This window comes from Squalius cephalus (assembly GCF_949319135.1).
Source record: "Squalius cephalus genome assembly, chromosome: 10".
In the NCBI taxonomy this organism is placed as follows: domain Eukaryota; kingdom Metazoa; phylum Chordata; class Actinopteri; order Cypriniformes; family Leuciscidae; genus Squalius; species Squalius cephalus.
In genome coordinates, this window is record NC_137131.1 from 19,910,672 (window position 1) to 19,930,889 (window position 20,218).

The 20,218-nt window shown below is 39.3% G+C and overlaps 1 protein-coding gene across 1 annotated transcript; it reads right to left on the bottom strand.

Annotated features, from left to right (window-relative positions):
* Positions 1-2,850: 2,850 nt before the first annotated feature.
* On the bottom strand, positions 2,851-19,994 carry pik3r6a (phosphoinositide-3-kinase, regulatory subunit 6a). The gene is made up of 6 exons (XM_079883179.1): positions 19,849-19,994; positions 15,448-15,568; positions 6,970-7,043; positions 6,534-6,648; positions 4,874-4,944; positions 2,851-3,038 (listed from the first exon to the last, which is right to left on the bottom strand). Exons 1-6 carry the CDS (start codon positions 19,925-19,927, stop codon positions 2,929-2,931), a joined length of 570 nt encoding a protein of 189 aa, XP_079739305.1. The 5' UTR covers positions 19,928-19,994; the 3' UTR covers positions 2,851-2,928.
* Positions 19,995-20,218: the final 224 nt, after the last annotated feature.

Here is a 20,218-nt window from a genome sequence, read left to right on the forward strand (position 1 = left end):
ATAAAGACTAAATAAAGATACCGGAGACCAGTTGCTAAAGACAACATAAATAGTTACAATTTTGTTCCAGCAGTTTTATCGAAATAAATTTGACAGTGTAGCATAGCAAGACAACCTGATGTAATCTGGTACTGAACATAACTGTAAGCTCGTGCATGGACTACATCAGTGTCTAACCATAGAAAAAGCAAAAGACAGATGAGAGCGATATGAAAGAACGCATCAGAGTGTAACCTAACTGTTTTATTATTTCATAAAGGAGACAACCTCAGGGGCAACAGTTACTCTAATTGTAGCTGCAGTGTTCTATAGTACTTCAAGTCATTCAGAGACACAGCCTTTATGTTTTTACATCCAGTCACCAGCTACTAAAGGCAGCAGATGTTTTCCAGATGAAAATGGAAATCCCTTCGGGCCACAGTCACATTGAAAATGGATATCTCTTGTTTGTGGATCAGAACTGAAATGACAACCAGTGTTGTTATAGTTATCTAAAACTAAAATTATTATAAAACACATTTGTTAACTGAAATTAAGTATAAATGTTAGACGTTTAAATGAAATAAAACTAAAACTAAAAATGACTAATTTCAATGAATGAAAACTATTTAGAAATATTAAAAAGCAAAAATGACAAACGCACATAAAATTAAAAAAAATAATTAAATTGAAATTGAAGCTAATTCAACATATTAACACAAACTATATAAATAATGCTAATATAACACTGATGACACACTTTCATGACAATTCACTTTTTGGCGAATTGCTAAATAATGAATTCATATAAATCCGTATACATCATTCATACATTTTCGGTTGCAATTTTGTCCAGAGACTTTACACATGAAGAAAAAACAGGGGGAAAAAAAGAACACATAATTCAATATTAATGGCTTATCGTTTTCATATGTAAAAAAAAGAAAGAAAAGAAAGTACAACATAAAACCAAATGGGAATGGTTAACAAAAATGGAAAATGGTAGTTCAAAATCAGCTCATTTCATGTTTGAGAATCACACCATTAAGTTTAATGAGCAGATGTGAGCAGTCCGCTCAGAAGAGACACACTGCAGTCAGGTGATTAGTGTATGAGTGACAGCACCGACCTTTAACTAGCGATAAAGACTCACTAAGACCACAGTCAACAGGGGTTTCCACTCACAATGCTCACCGCTGAGAACTGTGGGTCGCAGTCTAACATACTAATTAAAAGGCTTCTTAAAGCAATGCCTCATGATGCTTATTAATACCGTAATTAATCCTGTAATAAAGTAGATAAGCATAATTAAATTCAGGGTCAAAGCTGATTAGTTGAATTATTTATACGTTTTAGTACAGTCCTCCACTCATGCAAACAAAATCCAAACTGTTAACCATTATTCTTGGATCCACCTGGTCATAATGGCCTGTTGATCTTTTCCATTGGCATCTACAACTAAGCTCTGTAGGTGTGCGAATTGACTCCTGATTAACAGCATTTTTAGCTACTAAACAGCCACTAAAGCGACTAAAGATGAATTGTTCTATGCGCTGGTTGCTATGGAACCTTGTCTCCACAGAGAAGAGCCCTTGACATTGTTGAAAGCACTCTACTAGAGAACATAAACAAGTGCTTTGGCACTGTGAGTGATTGCTGGACTTCAAGCTGTGGATATACAGGCTCCTGGTGTGTGACTCTATCAGGTGATGTTCAACAGAATGAAATGTTTTTTAATGCGTCTGCGCTCCTGTGAATTTTTTTACTGAGAAAACTGTTATATTGTCAATTATGGAAATTGTTGTAACATAATAAAGGAACTCATTTAGCTTAATTGTTCAACTTGTGGTGTAATAATCTCATTAGCCATTGAGACACTGTACAACATAGGCTCTTTGGAAATATATGCGTCTACCTCTATTTTTGCAAAACTCCAAAAAAGTACCTATGCATATACAATTCACTTCAGTTTCCATCTGAAATTAACATTAGAGGCAGTAAAATGCCAACAACTTTTATCACACAAAGTATGATTATAGGGGCAGTCAGATTACTGAATAATAAAGGCTTATCTTCACATGGCTCCTTGCACAATAACACAATGACCTCAAAACACTTTTATCATATGCATGGATTGTTAACTAATACATTTAACTGTTCCCATCGCATAACCACCTCCATATGTAAGGCTTTTCTGACATAGTAAACTTGCTTGGTAGCTCAACTGGTACAGTTTTGGGACACAAGTCATGATAAAAGCTTAAATGGCATGCTTGCTTCAGCAAATGCATTTTTATGCTTTTGTTAACACTGTCAGTCTAGGTTTAAGGTAGGGTTTAGGTGCTACATTATTTTTAAACACAACAGAGCATTAACCTTTTAGTGCCACTCTCTAGACATTTCAATTCTAAACCTCAGCAATACACACAAATGTTGCTAGACTCACGTTCATCTTTTTTAGCCCCACTTTGAAAGTGTCATGAAACTTGCAAGAACAATGTAATATAAGTTTGTAGAAATGTCACTACAGGTACACCACTGGTACGAAATGTAATCTCTACAGAAACTTGAGCATTTATGGATGATGAAGTCACAGGTACTGCAGTGCTGTAATGTCTCCTGAGGGAAAAGATAAGGGCAGGGAATGACAGCAAACCAGCTGAGCTGCTGACAGCAGGACCCTGGAGAAAATGTTCTTTGTAATACAGTGAAACAGAATTTTGGACAGAAGAAAGAAGTTAGGTAGAAAGCTAGCAAATGGGAGCGAAAGAATCTAAGAGAGACGCATGGACCACTTTTCTTTAACAGACAACTTCATAGCTTCGTCTTTCAGAGACCTCTAGTGTTGGCTTCTATTCTTTGAGTCTCCTGATGTCATTAAAAGGTCACCCTCTTCCAAGGCTCCAGAATTGCATTGTGTTCCTGCTGCCACTGCCGAAAGTGTGTCTTTTACATTATAGAGCAGGTGAATCCACAGCACTCTTTCAGTAAAGTGAGGCCAGTCTTGGTTGCAAAGGGAGTAGTGTTCTGCTGGGCTCTGGGGGGTCTCCTCCCAACATCTATGTAGAAGAGGTTCATAGACAAACAGCTTTTTATACACAAAGATGCAGCCAAGAGTTTACCAAGGGAAAATGTGTAGGTTTTATCATGGTGAGGACAGTTAAGATATTTTCCCACCCATCCTAAGGTTATAAAAATACAAAATATGATGGGTATACTGTAATTCTATTAATTTTTACAGATCAAAAGACTGAGGGCGGTATTATTATATTTTTTTTTTTAAAGAACTATCTTATGCTCACCAAGGGTGCATTTATTTGATAAAAAAAAATGTAAATACTGTGAAATATTATTACAATTTACAAATGACTGTTTTCTATTTTAATACATTTTAAAGTGTTATTCAAAGCTGAATTTTCAGCAGCCGTTACTCATGGTAATTATTATAATATGCAATATTTAATGTTTGGTGCTCAAGAATTTCTTATTATTATCAATGTTGAAAACAGTTGTGCAGCTTAATATTTTTGTGTAAACAATGACATTATTTCTTTTCAGGGTTCTTAGATTAATAGAAAGTTCAAAATAACAGTATTAAATAAAGAAAAAAATTACATTATTAATGTCTTTACCATCACCTTTGGTCAATTTAATGCACCCTTGCTAAATAAAAGTATGAATTAATTTTAAGAAATCTTAGTGAACGTAAACTTCTGAACAATATTGTATGCAAATCAGATTTTTTCATAATATTTTTCATGTAACTTTAATTTTCTTTGTCTAATGCGACATTGACACAGTCCCAGTTTGGCCACAGTGTTTTGTTAAACTGGGACAATACATTATTGGTGAACTGGGAAATCCACTTATGTCATTTTAATGAGGGGAATAAATGTGTACTTGACTGTCATAAGAGTACAATTTCTAACTCGTATAATTCATGCATGTTGAGAACAGGCCAATGAAGACATTAAAGGGATAGTTCACTTTGAAATTAAATTTTGGTATGTTTTAGCTTACCTCAAGGGCATCCAAGATGTAGGTGTCTTTTTTTCCGCAGTAGTTTCAATTTTGATATTTTTAGGTCAAACCATTCTTGTCTGTCAGTCCTATAATGCAGGTCTGTGGTCACTGTCTCAAAGAGCATAGATATATATACACTAGAATAGATGTCGCCTTGCCTACGGCATTCGTTCCAAAGAACTGCCGTAGCCAAGGCGACATCTAGTGTATATATATCTATGCACCAGTCTGCGTACACGTCACACACCAGGATGCGCGCGCGCCCTCAGATCACTTGGACGTGGCTGTGTACAAGAGGTAAAAACGATATAAATACTGTTCGTTTTCTCACACAAACCGCTCGTTTCGTGTCTTAGGCCATCAATGTGTACTTACGATGGGGAATTGTTTAATTTGGACGATGGGGAATTGTTTTAATTTGGACTCTGTGCATGCTCTTTGAGACAGTGACCACAGACCTGCATTATATGACTGACAGACAAGAACGGTTTGACCTAAAAATATCAAAATTGAAACTACTGCGGAAAAAAAGACACCTACATCTTGGATGCCCTTGAGGTAAGCTAAAACATACCAAAATTTAATTTCAAAGTGAACTATCCCTTTAAATCAGCGGAATCTAAAATTGCTTTATTGTTAATAAGTTGTATTGTTGTGTTATTATTATTATGCCTTTTATTAATTACATTTAAAAACAAATGTTGACAGTTTGCCAGTAAGGGCTGCCAGCTTTGACGATAATATTTCATATTTTTTAAATATTTAAAACATAGACAATGACAAATGATTAGAAAGACATTTAAATGAACATTAACATTAAACATTAAAATAAACATTACTTTGTTCAACCAACCATAAAAGAATGACTTACTCTTGGTTTGAGAGCTTTTTGGTAATTTGGACTTAAGAAACTCAGCCATCTCTTTGTCCTCCTCCCGTTCCCTGTGTAGCAGAGGTAACTATGATGATTGGTGCAAAGCATTATGTAAAGACTGACTATTTAATTCATTTTTGCATGGTTTTCATGTCCTTCAGTTAGTTCAAGGTTTGATATTACTGCTGGAAAATGTAATCTAAAAATAAAACATGTGCATTCATTTATCATGCATTTATGTTTCTTTATTTATTCATAGTATTCTGCCGGCTTTAAAAAATATTTCTGCTCAGTGGAAGTGAATAGTTTGCAACTTGTTCCATGACTTCTATTTCAGCTTTTCAGAATTGGCTGGTAATGGACCTACAAAGAGCCGGCAACAGGATGGTCACTGCATCTTTAACACCAGCTGGACTAAACATCCAGTGCTGTTCAATCTTTCCTCATTTGATACTTCTTAACATGGTGCAGCAATATAGTAATGGTTCCTTTGCACCCATAATAAGAATGTACTAAAACTGGAAGAATAGATGAAAACAATACATTAAATATTTGAAGCATTTTTTGGAGTCAGCAATTATGTCAATATCTATCATAAGTATAGACAACCCTTACGAAAAGTGTGCTATTTGTATACTTATTATAACTAAAAATAAGAAAGTATACTTTCAGTCCACTTTGTATGTACTTCTCAGAAATATACTTTATGTACTTCTCAGAAAATATACTTACACTGTACTAAATTATACTTGACTTATACTGACATAATATACTTACAGTATATTTGACTGTAAAAGTACTTGTAGTATAGTTGCACTACACATGAAAAGTTTAGTTGTAAACTAGCTGTGTAGCCTACTCAAAGTTTACTACTTTTACTAAATGATATGCGTGAGCATTCTGTCCTTTTCAGTGTTTTATCTTCCTGTTTTTGGTTCGTTTACATGTAGGCTATTTGGTTCGTGTTGCGTTCATATATCATTCGAACCACACCAGAGTTTGTTTGGAAGCGGACCAAGATCCATCTTTTCAGCGGTCTCGGTCCGCTTGTTTGGTGCGTACCGGGGTTCGGATCGCACCGCTCACACTTATTCAAATGAACCGCAATAACAGAGCAATCACACCAGGGTTCGTTTTAATCGAACCAAACATGCCAAGTGTGAACACACCCTAAAAAGTGGGCCAATTTAGTCCCAAGTAGTATTGAAACAGTACACTTACAAGTATACTTCTAGTAGCCTACATTGATATTAGTTTACTTACTATATAAAGTATATTTAAAAATATACTTGAACTTTACTCAAGTATAGTTAATAAAATGAACTTGAAGTATACTTATTTTTTGTAAGGGAAGGCAAAGCATAAACATAAACATATAAACACTGAGTCCAGATTCAATCACAAATTTGTGCAGATGCCACAAGCACTGAGCAGAATTTTTCTGAACTAAATTCCTGAAATCACAGCAGCATGGCTTTATTACAAATAAAATCCTATTACTTATATACATAGAGGGTGAGGAATGTTTTTTTCCCCTCAGCCCTTCGACAGAATCATGTCTGCCTCGGAATTGAGCTCAGTCAGAGATTTAATAAAGGGTGCAAATGAATTGTGTGTCAGCCTCCATCTTTTTCCAGCATTGCTGAAATTGGCTCACCTGAGGCGCTCAAACTCCACGTCATCTACCAGGAAGTCTCTTGCCTCCACTAATTTATGAATCTGTTTCAGAAACTCTTCCTCCTTCTGTTTGTCTTCATTAGACTTGTCATTATCTGAAAATGGATTTTAACACTTCTTACTCTAACAGACAAAACAAAACAAAATAATCTATGCAAAATGAGGTTGGGATTTAGTGGTTTAATTAGTAGTGCATGCTTTCTTGTTGTGCTACTTTTAGAAAATTGTAAAATATTTCAACAAAGAGAGAAAGCTCTCATTTTTATCGGTAACTTTAGTAAAGGTACAGTGAAAGGGACTTTTAAATCGGTAAACTGTAAAAACAAAAACATTGATCGCTAATAAAGTGTTACTTAGCCTATTTACTTATTTTTATTTTTGATGTAATATATGCCAGAGGCATTTCCAGATCTCACCTGGGATAGACAGAAGCTTTTGAAGCTCTTTCTTCAGTCTTGTAATTTCTTTACATAACTGGATATCATCCATCCTGCAAAATAAAAGGACACGCACACATCTTAAGTTCATACTGTTCTAAAGCATGAGAAGCATTTAAATGATTCACTAAAAACAACATCAATGATAACCTAAAGCTGGTAACCTGCTTAATTTCATAACATTTAAATTAATTTATTTTATTTCACTCTACATGAAAAATGTTATTCAACATCACTGAACCAACTTAAATATCCTAGGTTAAACCATTAAAGCTAAATTTAAGTGAAGGATCGGGTAAAAATAGTTGGCGATGACACTTTGTAAAGAAACATTACATGCCTATTACGCGTTTTTAGTTGAAAATGGTGTCGTGTAAATGGCCCCTAAACAGAGTGGGAAACTAAAGGAAACTGAGCAGAATGCCAAAACCTAACATAATCATTACAAACATTGTACACTGCCTACTTAAAAAAAAAAAAAAAAAAAAGTAAAACAGTAGGAATTATTCTACCATTAACATTTAAACAGTCAGTTTTCTACACTGTTGTCACATGACCTCATGTTGAAAGTATAATCCAATGAGTTGTCAGATAGCCAGATAGTTATTTAGAATGCATTTAGTCCGTAAACCTGTTTGCTCATGTCAACATTCTTGCCAATATCACTGTTTGCTATAAATCCGCATTTCAGTCCCATTTTAAAGAAAATATGCAGGATAATGGTAATAATAGGATTTCTCTCTATATCTCTCTGGTTTAGTTGAGACAAGCAGTTGAGGCTGAGCACCAATAAAACACTTGCCCCACTGATTTTGTAATAGACAATGCTCTTCCCCTAACGATTGTGAGGGGAAACCAATATACATGCATTAGACACTCTGGCAGCATCAAAAGCAAAGCATTAGCATTTTAATGAGGGGCAGCTGGCTGATTGTAGCTCTTGTTAATGGGAAAAAGGACGGATGACTGTAGATGTGATCTCAGATCAACTTTACAAACCGCTCAAGGCTTGTGAGTTTGGCTGTTGACTATCATTTATAATTGTTTTATAAAAAACAGTTTTTTGTTGCAATTCATTAGTAGTTCATTGTCCATGTAGTTATTGTGTTTTATTATATCTGGAGTGTGAACATGTATACTAATAAAAGAATATTCATATTGTAATATTGTTCTGGTTTATTTTTAGTGTTCTGTTCCTGGTTGCCTGTGTTTCCTTTGCCAGTTTATCTCCATGGTTTTTGTTTGAGCTCACACGTTTCTGGTTACGTTAATTATCCCGGTGTGTATTTAAGCCCTTACGTTTGCATTTGTGTTGACATGGTTGTGATTTCTTATATTCCTGAGTATTTGCTTAAGTCACAGGCCTTAAAGCCTTTCTGCAGTAATTGCAGCGGTCTTGCAGACAAGAGACAAGACAGAGCGTACGAGAACGAGCGAAAGCCCATTCCGTGTGCTCACAACAGAAAACAAACACACGGAGCATGGATATCTGAATCCCGATACAGAACTGAAACCAAACTAGACGTGCCGGGATCCAAACGCACATGTAACAAGGCACATAGACAAGTGAGTACATGGCTCAAGCACGCTCGAAACTGCGCACTCAGACAAAGACGAGACAAGACCAGGAGTGTCAGAGCTCTGTCATAAAACCAAGAAATGAACTAGACTGTTGTGACAGAACCCTGACACAAATACACTACCATTTCAAAAGTAATCTTTAAAAAAAAGAAAATAATATATTTATTATGCCATGACACTGATCAATATGACAGTAAAGGCATTTATATTGTTATAAAAGATTTCTATTTCAAATAAATACTGTTCTTTTAAACTTTCTATTCATCAAAGCACTATTCAAATCAGCATATTAGAATGATTTCTGAAGGATCATGTGAGTAATGATGCTGAAAATTCAGCTTTGCCATCATAGGACTACATTTCATTTCATCACATAAAATATATTCAAATAGAGCACATATACTGGTCAAAAGTTTTGAAAAAAAAAATTATAATTTTTTTTCTTCTATTTTTAAATATAAAGCTGGTTGAAATCTCTTTGGTCGTGTGTTTTCTATAGCCACCAACCGAACCAAGACTGGATTTCTTTTTTAGGGGTTTTCCTCCCCCTTCACTATTGACCTGTTGGCTATCCAACTGCTCTGCCTTGAGCAAAAGGACCTTTAACTTTTTTTTACCCCACCAGCTTCAGCGAGCGGTCCAAGGCACGGTCCAAGTGAACAGTCCTCGGGAAGATTTCGTCGCATATGTGGAGTGGGTGCTGGTGAATACCAGATCGGCATTCGCCATCTGTCCTGCTGAGGACGACATCACCAGCCCTACTCCGGACCCAGAGTCCAGCCAGCCACTGCCCACACACTGCATGGAGCTAACATTAGAGCCCCCCGCAGATGGAGAGCCTGAGTCTGCTGCTCTGCATGAGCCAGTGCCAGAGATGAGGACTGAGCCAAACATCGCCCAAACCCCACATAGAGTCTGACCAGGAGCATGAGCCGACAACACTGTGAGTGAGTGAGCAGCAGCTGGCCTTTGCAAATATTTATGAAGATTTATGAAGAGCATATTTCCCTTATTCTCCCATCCCCACTGGTCCCACCCAGCTCTAAGTCTTCTGTGTCTCCATTGGATCCACCCAGCTCAAAGTCTCCTGTGTCTCCAGGGTTCCACCCAGCCTCCCTCTCCCACCTTCTCTTCCAAAATCAGCCAGTCTGTCAGCCCCACCTCCACTGATTCCCTTCAGCCCCTCAACTTCTCCTCTAATACCACTCTGTTGTGAGGACCTACCTACCTCCGCCCAGCTAAGAGGATACCCTGGCTCTGCCCATCACTCCACCTCGGCCTGTCAGCTCCTCCTTGGCTCCTCCCTCCCTCGGCATCACCTGGGACCATTGTCCTTATGGCTTCACAGGGCTCCCTTGTCCCTCCGGCTACGCCTTAGTCAGCTGTCACCCTGTCGGCGCCGCGGACTTACGGGCCTTCAGCTACGCTTTGTCCCTCCACCTCTTAGGCTCTGTGGGGCTCTGCCTTCTCTCCAGCTCCAACTTGGTCCTTGGTCGCTCAGCCACATTCCTCCGGTGCCCTGGTTTCACCTCGGATGCTCGTCGCTGTGGCTCCGCCTCAGTCTCCAGAGCCTTTGGTGTTGTGTGATCACTTCAGCTCTCCGTCTGCACCCTGGTCTCCTCTTCCATCTCAATTAGTCATCCCCCTGGTGTCATCATTAAAACCTCCACCTTGGCTTCTCCCTCCCTAAACTCCGCCGTGGGACATCGTCCTGGCTGCACTTTGGTTGCCCATCTGGCTCCTCCTGCTCCTGGCTTCTCCCTGGCTCCTCCTTCCCTCCACTCCCCCATGGACTGTTCTGCCTGCCCCTGATTGGTTACATCTCTGTCCAGCTCCATATCCTCCACCTGAGCCCCCTCCCGCCTCTGTTTGACTGTTACGGCGCTATTAAATATAATTCTGGTTAAATTCTCCTTGGTCATGCGATTTCTACAGCCACCAACCCTGACAATTATATTAATATTATAATATTATATATAATTTGTATATTAATTATAATAATCTGTTAATCAAAAAACAATAACATGGCTACACTTACAACTCAAAAAGTGTTTGATGTACAAAAAAAATCAAATATAAATATTAATATTGAATTGAATTGAATGCCTTTATTGTCAAGGTATGTAAGGTATGTAATGTATGTAATATGTAAGATATAATCTACAGTCAGCAGGATATTATCACAAAATAAATCCAGGCAGGGTGATCTGGGCACATTTATTAATTAAATACATTTCTGTCAGGACCACTATCGTCAAATACGATTTACCATTAGCACTGTCACGAATGGACTTAATCAAAATGCTTTAGACATCATAAAACCTTCCCCCTGTCCACTGTTGTCATCGGCCCTCAAACCAGTTCTCTTCAAAGACCGTTATCACCTCTATTTCCCTGAACGATCTCAGCAAGAGACTGTGTCTGCAACCCTCAAAGACGGCACAGGAGACCAGACAGCACGAGCCATTTGGTCAAAGACTATAGAGATAAACTTCCAATACACAAGGACATTTACTCCATTCTTACCCACAAACTTTTCCAAATGTTTATAGTATTTCTCCTGTGTTTTATGCATGTCCCTATGTTTTATTAGCCCAGTAATGATCCTTTAGTTAGAGTTAGAGTAACTTCTAATGTTGATATTCAAAGATGATGTATCACTGCTTTAACATCTTCAAATCCCCTCTTTCTTGGTATCAAAAGAATCCTCTTTTGATTTTATAATAAATGGTTTACAATATGTTATGATAAATTGCATCATGCTATTTTTACCATACTTTTGTGTAAAGACTGCACAAATTCTCCATGCCAGCATAAACATGGAAATGGGGATAAAACGGAACAAAGACTTTCTCCTGGTCATCTATGATTGGTCACCTCACCAAATGGGTGTGAACTGAGAGGACTTTAAGAGTGTCTGATTAGTTCAGATCTTTGCTCAATCTCTTTGAGACAACATTTTCCTGTCTCCTTCCGGCAACTTCATCTTCAAGTTAACTTCTTTGGATTCAACATGGACCAAGTTAATTTATTTGGATGCAACGTGGACCACTCCAAGAACCCAAACGAACACTTCAGCGCACACCTGGCAAAATCATTAAGAATCTCCAGCATCTGGACTTGTTCAGCAACCGAAGTCAATGCAAGTACCCGCCTTTAGATGCGTTTCTAAGTTATTGTGCCCCTTTAACGTGACCCTGTTTCTTTGATGTTTTTCGTAGGTTGGTGTTAACTGATTGTAATCTTGCCATTCTCTTTTCTTCTCTCTCTTTCTTCACCTTTCTTTACTTTCTTGATTCTGTATACAATCTTTGCTTAGTTTAGCTGTGTGTGTAGCCTACCATAGTTTCGTTTATTAAACCATTATATCCACGTTTTATTGTCTCTGTGTTTGCCACTCACAAAAATATCGAAGTCACATTTAAACATCTTGATCTAGCGATACCTATGCTATTGCCCTGCTAGTACTTTATTTACTTTAGTTGGAAAAAGCTATTCTTTCTTGGCCAGGAAGATAATATATTTCCTAGAATTAATAATTGATTATGCTCTCTGTTAATTGGATGAACTGATCAAATAATTGTACTATTAATTCTGCTACAGTCAATTCTAAAATTTAAATTTAAATTTAAAATTAATTATAAATATATCTGTTAAAATATATATATCTTTTGAGCTAATTTGCTACAGCATACAGTTTGGATTGGCGGTATGGTTCTGTTCTGGGCAAGAACTCCCTGTGCATCCATGCAGCCTAGCATGGATAAGAGCAGGGAGAACAGCAATAACCCCCCCTTAGGGTAAACAGAACAGAACCAACATGGATGTATTGCAGATATCATTAATTCAAGATTTTAAGTACAACATGATTCAAGAATTTATTCTGATTCAAAGGGCCAAATACTGACTGCACGAGAGGAGGAGCTGGGGATTGAGGATGGTAATTAGCTCATGAGAAGGCGATCGCTACTAATAATACTGAAGGAGCTTATATAGGGACATCCCGCGTGACGTCACGCCATTTGGAGCAGCCATCTTAACGGAATAGAAAATGCTAAACCGCCGGTCATACTCATAGACAGTACATAAACTACAGTGATACTAACAGCTCGTCGCGAAATATTCCTATCATGCCCGAGCGATGCTGTGCAGTTGGATGCGACCAGATACGTGATCATACAAAAGGAATATCTTTATACCGTATCCTAAAAGAAACAAAACGGAGAAACAAGTGGTTGGCGGCAATAAACAGGCAAAACGCTGATGGTGGTGTTTGGCTTCCAACTGTTTGTGATATAAGGTACAAGAAGTAAAATGTAAACAAGTTATAAAAGTGCATGTAAAATATACAATAAAGTTTAAATGAAATTATACAAGGTTACTTGACTTTTTACGTCTATTCATTTTTTGTAACATGTCCATGACAACCGATAGCCTGCTAAGCTTTTGTATGCTTTTAATGAAGCTCCGGTGTAGCGTGATGGGAAGTGAATAAGGTAGCTGTAAATGTCACTGAACTCAATGTCAGGAAGTTTTTCTACACATTAAATGCCTGTAAAAAGAACTTGTGGTGCTTCATATGGATCTATGCTTCCTAATTCCTTTATCTTCCTCTTGTATATATACTTGTATATTAGCATCTTTTTGTGATGCTAATAAGTGCGATGACATGACCTGAAGAGTTAGCTGATGGCCGCTGCGCTAATAATAGTGGTGGGGGAAAAATCTATTCTGTTCAGTATCGAGATATTTTGCGCACACAATTATATCAATACTGTAGCGCAAAGTATTGCAATATTTAGGCAATAAAATAATTATACTAATAATTATATTATTAGTATAATAATATACTCCCTAATATATTACCCACCCCTAATAATAGATCCATTGCCACTGAGTAGCTGACGGATGTATTCCGTCAAAATGGCTGACACGCGGCTAGGGGTCACGTGACTGGGAGATCCCTATACAGTGGGGAGAACAAGTATTTGATACACTGCCGATTTTGCAGTTTTTCCTACTTACAAAGCATGTAGAGGTCTGTAATTTTGATCATAGGTACTCTTCAACTGTGAGAGACGGAATCTAAAACAAAAATCCAGAAAATCACATTGTATGATTTTTAAATAATTAATTTGCATTTTATTGCATGACATAAGTATTTGATCACCGACCAACCAGTAAGAATTCCGGCTCTCACAGACCTGTTAGTTTTTATTTAAGAAGCCCTCCTGTTCTCCACTCATTACCTGTATTAACTGCACCTGTTTGAACTCGTTACCTGTATAAAAGACACCTGTCCACACACTCAATCAAACAGGCTCCAACCTCTCCACAATGGCAAGACCAGAGAGCTGTGTAAGGACATCAGGGATAAAATTGTAGATCTGCACAAGGCTGGGATGGGTTTCAGGACAACAGGCAAGCAGCTTGGTGAGAAGGCAACAACTGTTGGCGCAATTATTAGAAAATGGAAGAAGTTCAAGATGACGGTCAGTCTCCCTCGGTCTGGGGCACCATGCAAGATCTCAACTCGTGGGGCATCAATGATCATGAGGAAGGTGAGGGATAAGCCCAGAACTACACGGCAGGACCTGGTCAATGACCTGAAGAGAGCTGGGACCACAGTCTCAAAGTAAACCATTAGTAACACACTACGCCGTCATGGATTAAAATCCTGCAGCACACGCAAGGTCCCCCTGCTCAAGCCAGCGCATGTCCAGGCCCATCTGAAGTTTGCCAATGACCATCTGGATGATCCAGAGGAGGAATGGGAGAAGGTCATGTGGTCTGATGAGACAAAAATAGAGCTTTTTGGTCTAAACTCCACTCGCCGTGTTTGGAGGAAGAAGAAGGATGAGTACAACCCCAAGAACACCATCCCAACCGTGAAGCATGGAGGTGGAAACATCATTCTTTGGGGATGCCTTTCTGCAAAGGGGACAGGACGACTGCACCGTATTGAGGGGAGGGTGGATGGGCCATGTATCGCGACCTCCTTCCCTCAGTAAGAGCATTGAAGATGGGTCGTGGCTGGGTCTTCCAGCATGACAACAACCCGAAACACACAGCCAGGGCAACTAAGGAGTGGCTCCGTAAGAAGCATCTCAAGGTCCTGGAGTGGCCTAGCCAGTCTCCAAACCTTAACCCAATAGAAAATCTTTGGAGGGAGCTGAAAGTCTGTATTGCCCAGCGACAGCCCCGAAATCTGAAGGATCTGGAGAAGGTCTGTATGGAGGAGTGGGCCAAAATCCCTGCTGCAGTGTGTGCAAACCTGGTCAAGAACTACAGAAAACGTATGATCTCTGTAATTGCAAACAAAGGTTTCTGTGCCAAAAATTAAGTTTAAACTGCTTTTCTGATGTATCAAATACTTATGTCATGCAATAAAATGCAAATTAATTACTTAAAAATGTGATTCCCTGGATTTTTGTTTTAGATTCCATCACTCAGTCACAGTTGAAGAGTACCTATGATAAAAAATTACAGACTTCTACATGCTTTGTAAGTGGGAAAACCTGCAAAATCAGCAGTGTATCAAATAATTGTTCTCCTCACTGTATGTATACAGTGATAGGTGTTGTATTCCTATAGGTAGACATGGATCAGCTGAGAGTCAGCTGATGCGAGCTTCACTAACTGCCAGAACTAACACTACTCTTAATAAATGGCAAAAAAAAAAAAAAAAAAAAAAAAAGAAAAAGGAAAAAAGATGAAATTCATGTATGCCTACATTTTTTATTTAAACGTTTCACTGTTGGCCCTGATAACATAATGTGTAATAAAAAAGAAGAAGCATTTTCACTAGTGGTTACAGATATTTGGGTCTCACAGTATATATTATAGGTATGTACATGTGAAAATCAGTTTACTCACATGTATCTGAGCTCAGATTCCCTCCTGACCAAAATGTCTCTGATCCGTTCAATCTTACAGAGTTCCCCCTCAATGTCTCCCACTGTGGTAGTAGAGTCCGCCATTGAGACCACATCTGCCTCTGTAAACACAGAAACAAGAAGATCTGGACTAAAACCACACTGATCACAACCACAAGGAGATAAATACAGCTCAAATTGCGTTCTATACTGTAGAACATATCAGATTTAATGCAATGTCTTCTCTTTCAAGATTAGCAGTGCTTGTGGAGAATTTCTGAAAAGTGAGGTACATTTGAAGATGCATCAATCAATAAACAACCACTGAGCCTCTTTAACAGCACACGTAAAGGAAGTGCAAGTGTAAAGTAAACCTATACAATTCCTTCAGGTCTATCATTATTACCTTCTTCCTTTTCTTTAATAGATTCTTAACCTCTCTTCACCAACTTCATCCGTATACCTCCTGCACCAATGAATCAAAGCTTTAGCAGCAGCAGAAAATTGCAGCATGTTGAGGTTACCAGCCTCGGCTGTCAGACAACAAATTATTACTTGCACGAGGCCTAGCATAACTCTTCGCCTGATCCTACAATTGGTAATGTCACTGCTACTTTCTCATGAGTGGCATGGCAACCATTATGCAAGGCTGAGGCTAATATGTTCTGTCAGTTTACATTTACATTTAATCAGATGCTTTCATCCAAGGCAAATTAGAATTGAGGAAAACAGAAGCAATCAAACCAACAATAGGCCAACAATATCAAAAGCATCATAAGCCTAAGTGGATTGTAGAACCATTGGCACCAATTGTCTCTACGATCAACTTAGCTCACAATGCTTTTGAAAAACGCAGCCCTGGCCAATATACAGTGGTCTGTTACTAGAAAACAAATGAAGATGCTCTATATTATTTGGAGAAATATTAAAATAATAATAACAAATAATACAATATTCATTGTGGGCTCTCGTCAGTGTATACGTTGTGTTGGACTGCTATTCTAAGTTAAAATTTGCCTTGTGGATTATTAAAACCTGTTATACTTCATCTTTATCGTTGTGTGTTTGTCTTGCACCACACAACCCGTGACAGAAGACTCGACGGAAAGTGAAAGTAAGCGGTTTGCCTGTTTTCGTTTGTTATGGACATCCCTGCAGTGAAGCTACTGTGCCTTGAGCAGGGAGAACTCACCTAGAGGATTTTCTCGATCTGGCCTACCTAACGACTTTCCCGGACGACTGCCTCATCTCGTTTCTGCTCACTGGACTGAAGACATCAATACGAGAGCAGTTGTATGGGGAGGCTCCTCGAGGGAGCTTTGCCACCTTTGTGGACTGGGTGCTGATATCCTGTGGATCTGCATTCACCGTGGATGACGTTACCTGCCCCACTCCCAACCCAGTGCCCAGCCTGGGCCCATTGGACTGTGTGGAGCAGCATAAGCCTGCAGACGTGACGTCGAGCCCTTCTCTGCCACGAACTGTGAGCCTGAGTTGCGCAAGTCTGACCAGGTGCGTGTCCCGGCTGCGCCATCTGCCGGCAAGGGAGTGTTTGTGGAATCAGAGGGCAAGGATGAGAGGGCAAGGATGAGAGCCCCGCCTGCCTTCCCGCCACTGAGAGTGAGACTCTGGCAGCACTAAATATTGACTGTGAGAGAAAATAATTCAGTATTACCCCTTACCATCTTGTTCGCAGAATCTTCTTCATCTGTCTCGTCAGTCCCGCCCAGCCTCCCTGTCCCACCGTCTCTCTTAACCACTATAAAAGGTTTGACTGGTCTCATTGGACTATTTATAATTCTCCAGTTTCGTCCTCAGCCACTCCTGCCACACAGTCGTCACTGTCTCTCACCAATCCATCTGTGTCCTCTCCTCTTCTCAGTGATGTGGTTCCACCTAGGGCCTGCTGGGAGCCATCTCCTCCTGGGCGAGAAGAGCCTGTGTCTCCGCCTACAGCCTCAGCGGACTTCGCTCCTCCTCGACCTGTCACCCTGGCTCCTGCGCTCCTCCCGCCCTCGATTCCAGAACTTTCCACTGCTCTACGGCCATCCAACCCTTTGACTACGGCCCACGCTCAGCCCTCCCTCAGGTTCTGCCTCCACCCTCGGTCGCTCCAGCTCGCCCTCTGGCCTTCAGAGTTCAGACCCACACTTCCATCTTGGGAGGTCATCTCTGCATTATCCTGCTGAAAGAGGCCACAGCCACCAAGGAATACAATTTCCATGAAAGGGTGTACATGGTCTGTAACAATGCTTAGGTAGTTGGTACGTGTCAAAGTAACATCCACAGGGATGGCAGTACCCAAGGTGTCCCAGGAAAACATTGCCCAAAGCATCACACTGCCTCCGCCGGCTTGCCTTCTTCCCATAGTGCATCCTGGAGCCATGTGTTCCCCAGGTAAGCGATGCACATGCACCCGGCCATCCACATGATGTAAAAGAAAACATGATTCATCAGACCAGGCCACCTCCTTCCATTGCTCCGTGGTCCAGTTCTGTTGCTCACTGTTGGCTCTTTCGGCGGTGGACAGGGGTCAACATGGGCACCCTGACTGGTCTGCGGCTATGCAGCCCCATACGCAACAAACTGTGATGCACTGTTTATTCTAACACCTTTCTATCAGAACCAGAATTAACTTCTTGAGCAATTTGAGCTACAGTAGCTTGTCTGTTGGATCGGACCACACGGGCCAGCCTTAGCTCCCCACGCGCATCAATGAGCCTTGACCACCCATGACCATGTCTCCGGTTCACCACTGTTCCTTCCTTGGACCACTTTTGATAGATACTGACCACTGCATACCGGGAACACCCCACAAGAGCTGCAGTTTTGGAGACCCTCTGACCCAGTCGTCTAGCCATCACAATTTGGCCCTTCTCAAACTTGCCCAAATCCTTACGCTTGCCCATTTTTCCAGCTTCAAACACATCAACTTTGAGGACAAAATGTTCACTTGCTGCCTAATATATCCCACCCACTAACGGGTGTCGTATTGAAGAGATAATCAGTGTTATTCACTTCAACTGTCAGTGGTCATAATGCTATGCCTGATCAGTATTATTTGCACTGTTATTCTTGTATTATTTATATACTATTAGAGTATGTATTAACATTTTAATGTGTGTGTGTTTTTTTTAAAACAGATTAAACAGCTCTTACGTATTCCTGTACTTTCTACAAGCCAGAAGAACAACATGCAATAAATTTCTTGTCTGACTCACTGATATTAATGGTATGAATTTGACCTTTTCCCCTTTCTTATTTGGCTCACATGACCGTCTGTATTTCCAAACCATCAACAGGCATCTTAAGGTACTGAGAAGACACTAACATCTAGATTACAAATGCTTGCAAAAAGAACATTTCAAAAAGCCAAGAAGCAAGTGGCTCCTTCCTGCACAAGTTAACAACTCCACTGAAGCATTGAGGCTTTTTTATGTCAAGATAGATAAGGAAAAATCATTCAAATGCATGTACTCTGAGTGAGAAAGCAGTAGAATGGATTTGATACAGTACAGAAAAGAACTTGAGAAGTGAAGAAGGATTTTTTTTCGTTTTGAGATGTTATAGAAAGCATGTAAAGGAAACAAAGCCTATTTAAATAAAATATGATCTGTGTCACGCTGAGACTTCAACAGATGTCCTTTTACTGTTTTTCTTCATAAATCGTGGTCATTCTCACTTCAAAAAAGCATACATTTGACAGTAGCCTATTTTTAGTTATAAAAATAGGCAGTAGTTTGACAGTAGTTATATTTTAAAATATAACTAAATATTTACAAGTTTTCATTATACACATACGGTAACAAATTAACAGGGTATTACTGTAGCATTTTAGTAGCTTAGTTTAAATAAAACAAAATGGAATTGCTTATTTGAGTGGACCACAGGTGCTTTACCCTGATGATCTCCATAAGATTATTTAGCAAAACTTTTAGTTACTATTATTAAGGATTTTAATAATTATTATTAATAACTATTAGTACGGTTCAGTAGTAAGAGACAGCAGAAGGTTCACTGCCCTGTGCTAGAAGAGCAGAGGGGTACACACAGTTAAGCAAATTTAATGAAGCCAATATGACTGTAAACTCAACATCAGCACCGGGAAAGGCACGTTCTTTCTTCTGTCCCGAATCCCCTTCATACATCTCTCTTTGTAACTGTTACTATTAATACCATAATTTCAATCCACACAATCTCCAAAGACAAATGTAGAACATTTAAGTTATTAATGGCTAAACTATGAGCTGTTTTCAGATCTCAGCAACACCTATTTTAACCTGAACCCAATCTCTACACGAGCAGAAGTTCCACCTGTAGCATTCAATCTGCACAAAGTCCAATGGACAAGAAAACGCAAGTGTTCTGACAGGTTTTGATACAGTGACAGGTGTAGGGATACCTGTTTGGTCCACATCTGTTTTCCATTTCGTGCATTCCAGGGATCCATACTGACAGGATGATCTGCGCTTTTCATCCATCACGAGTCACTGAAGCCTTATTTTATACGAGTATATAAACAAATCCTGACTTAGTTGAGATATGCAAAGCAAGAGAGCACGGTAAAATAATGCAGCGGATCCAGTGGCTCTCGTTACTGAGGAAAATAGCGACGGCAGAGGATTACTTGGACATCATTACTGCTGTTACACTGCTGTTCCTGACTCGTTGGCGACATCGTGTGGTCAAAGAACAACAACAACAACAAAAACAAAATTCAAGACAGGGTTCCTTCAAGTTTTGTGCAGTATCATAATAACGCTTCTTCTTCT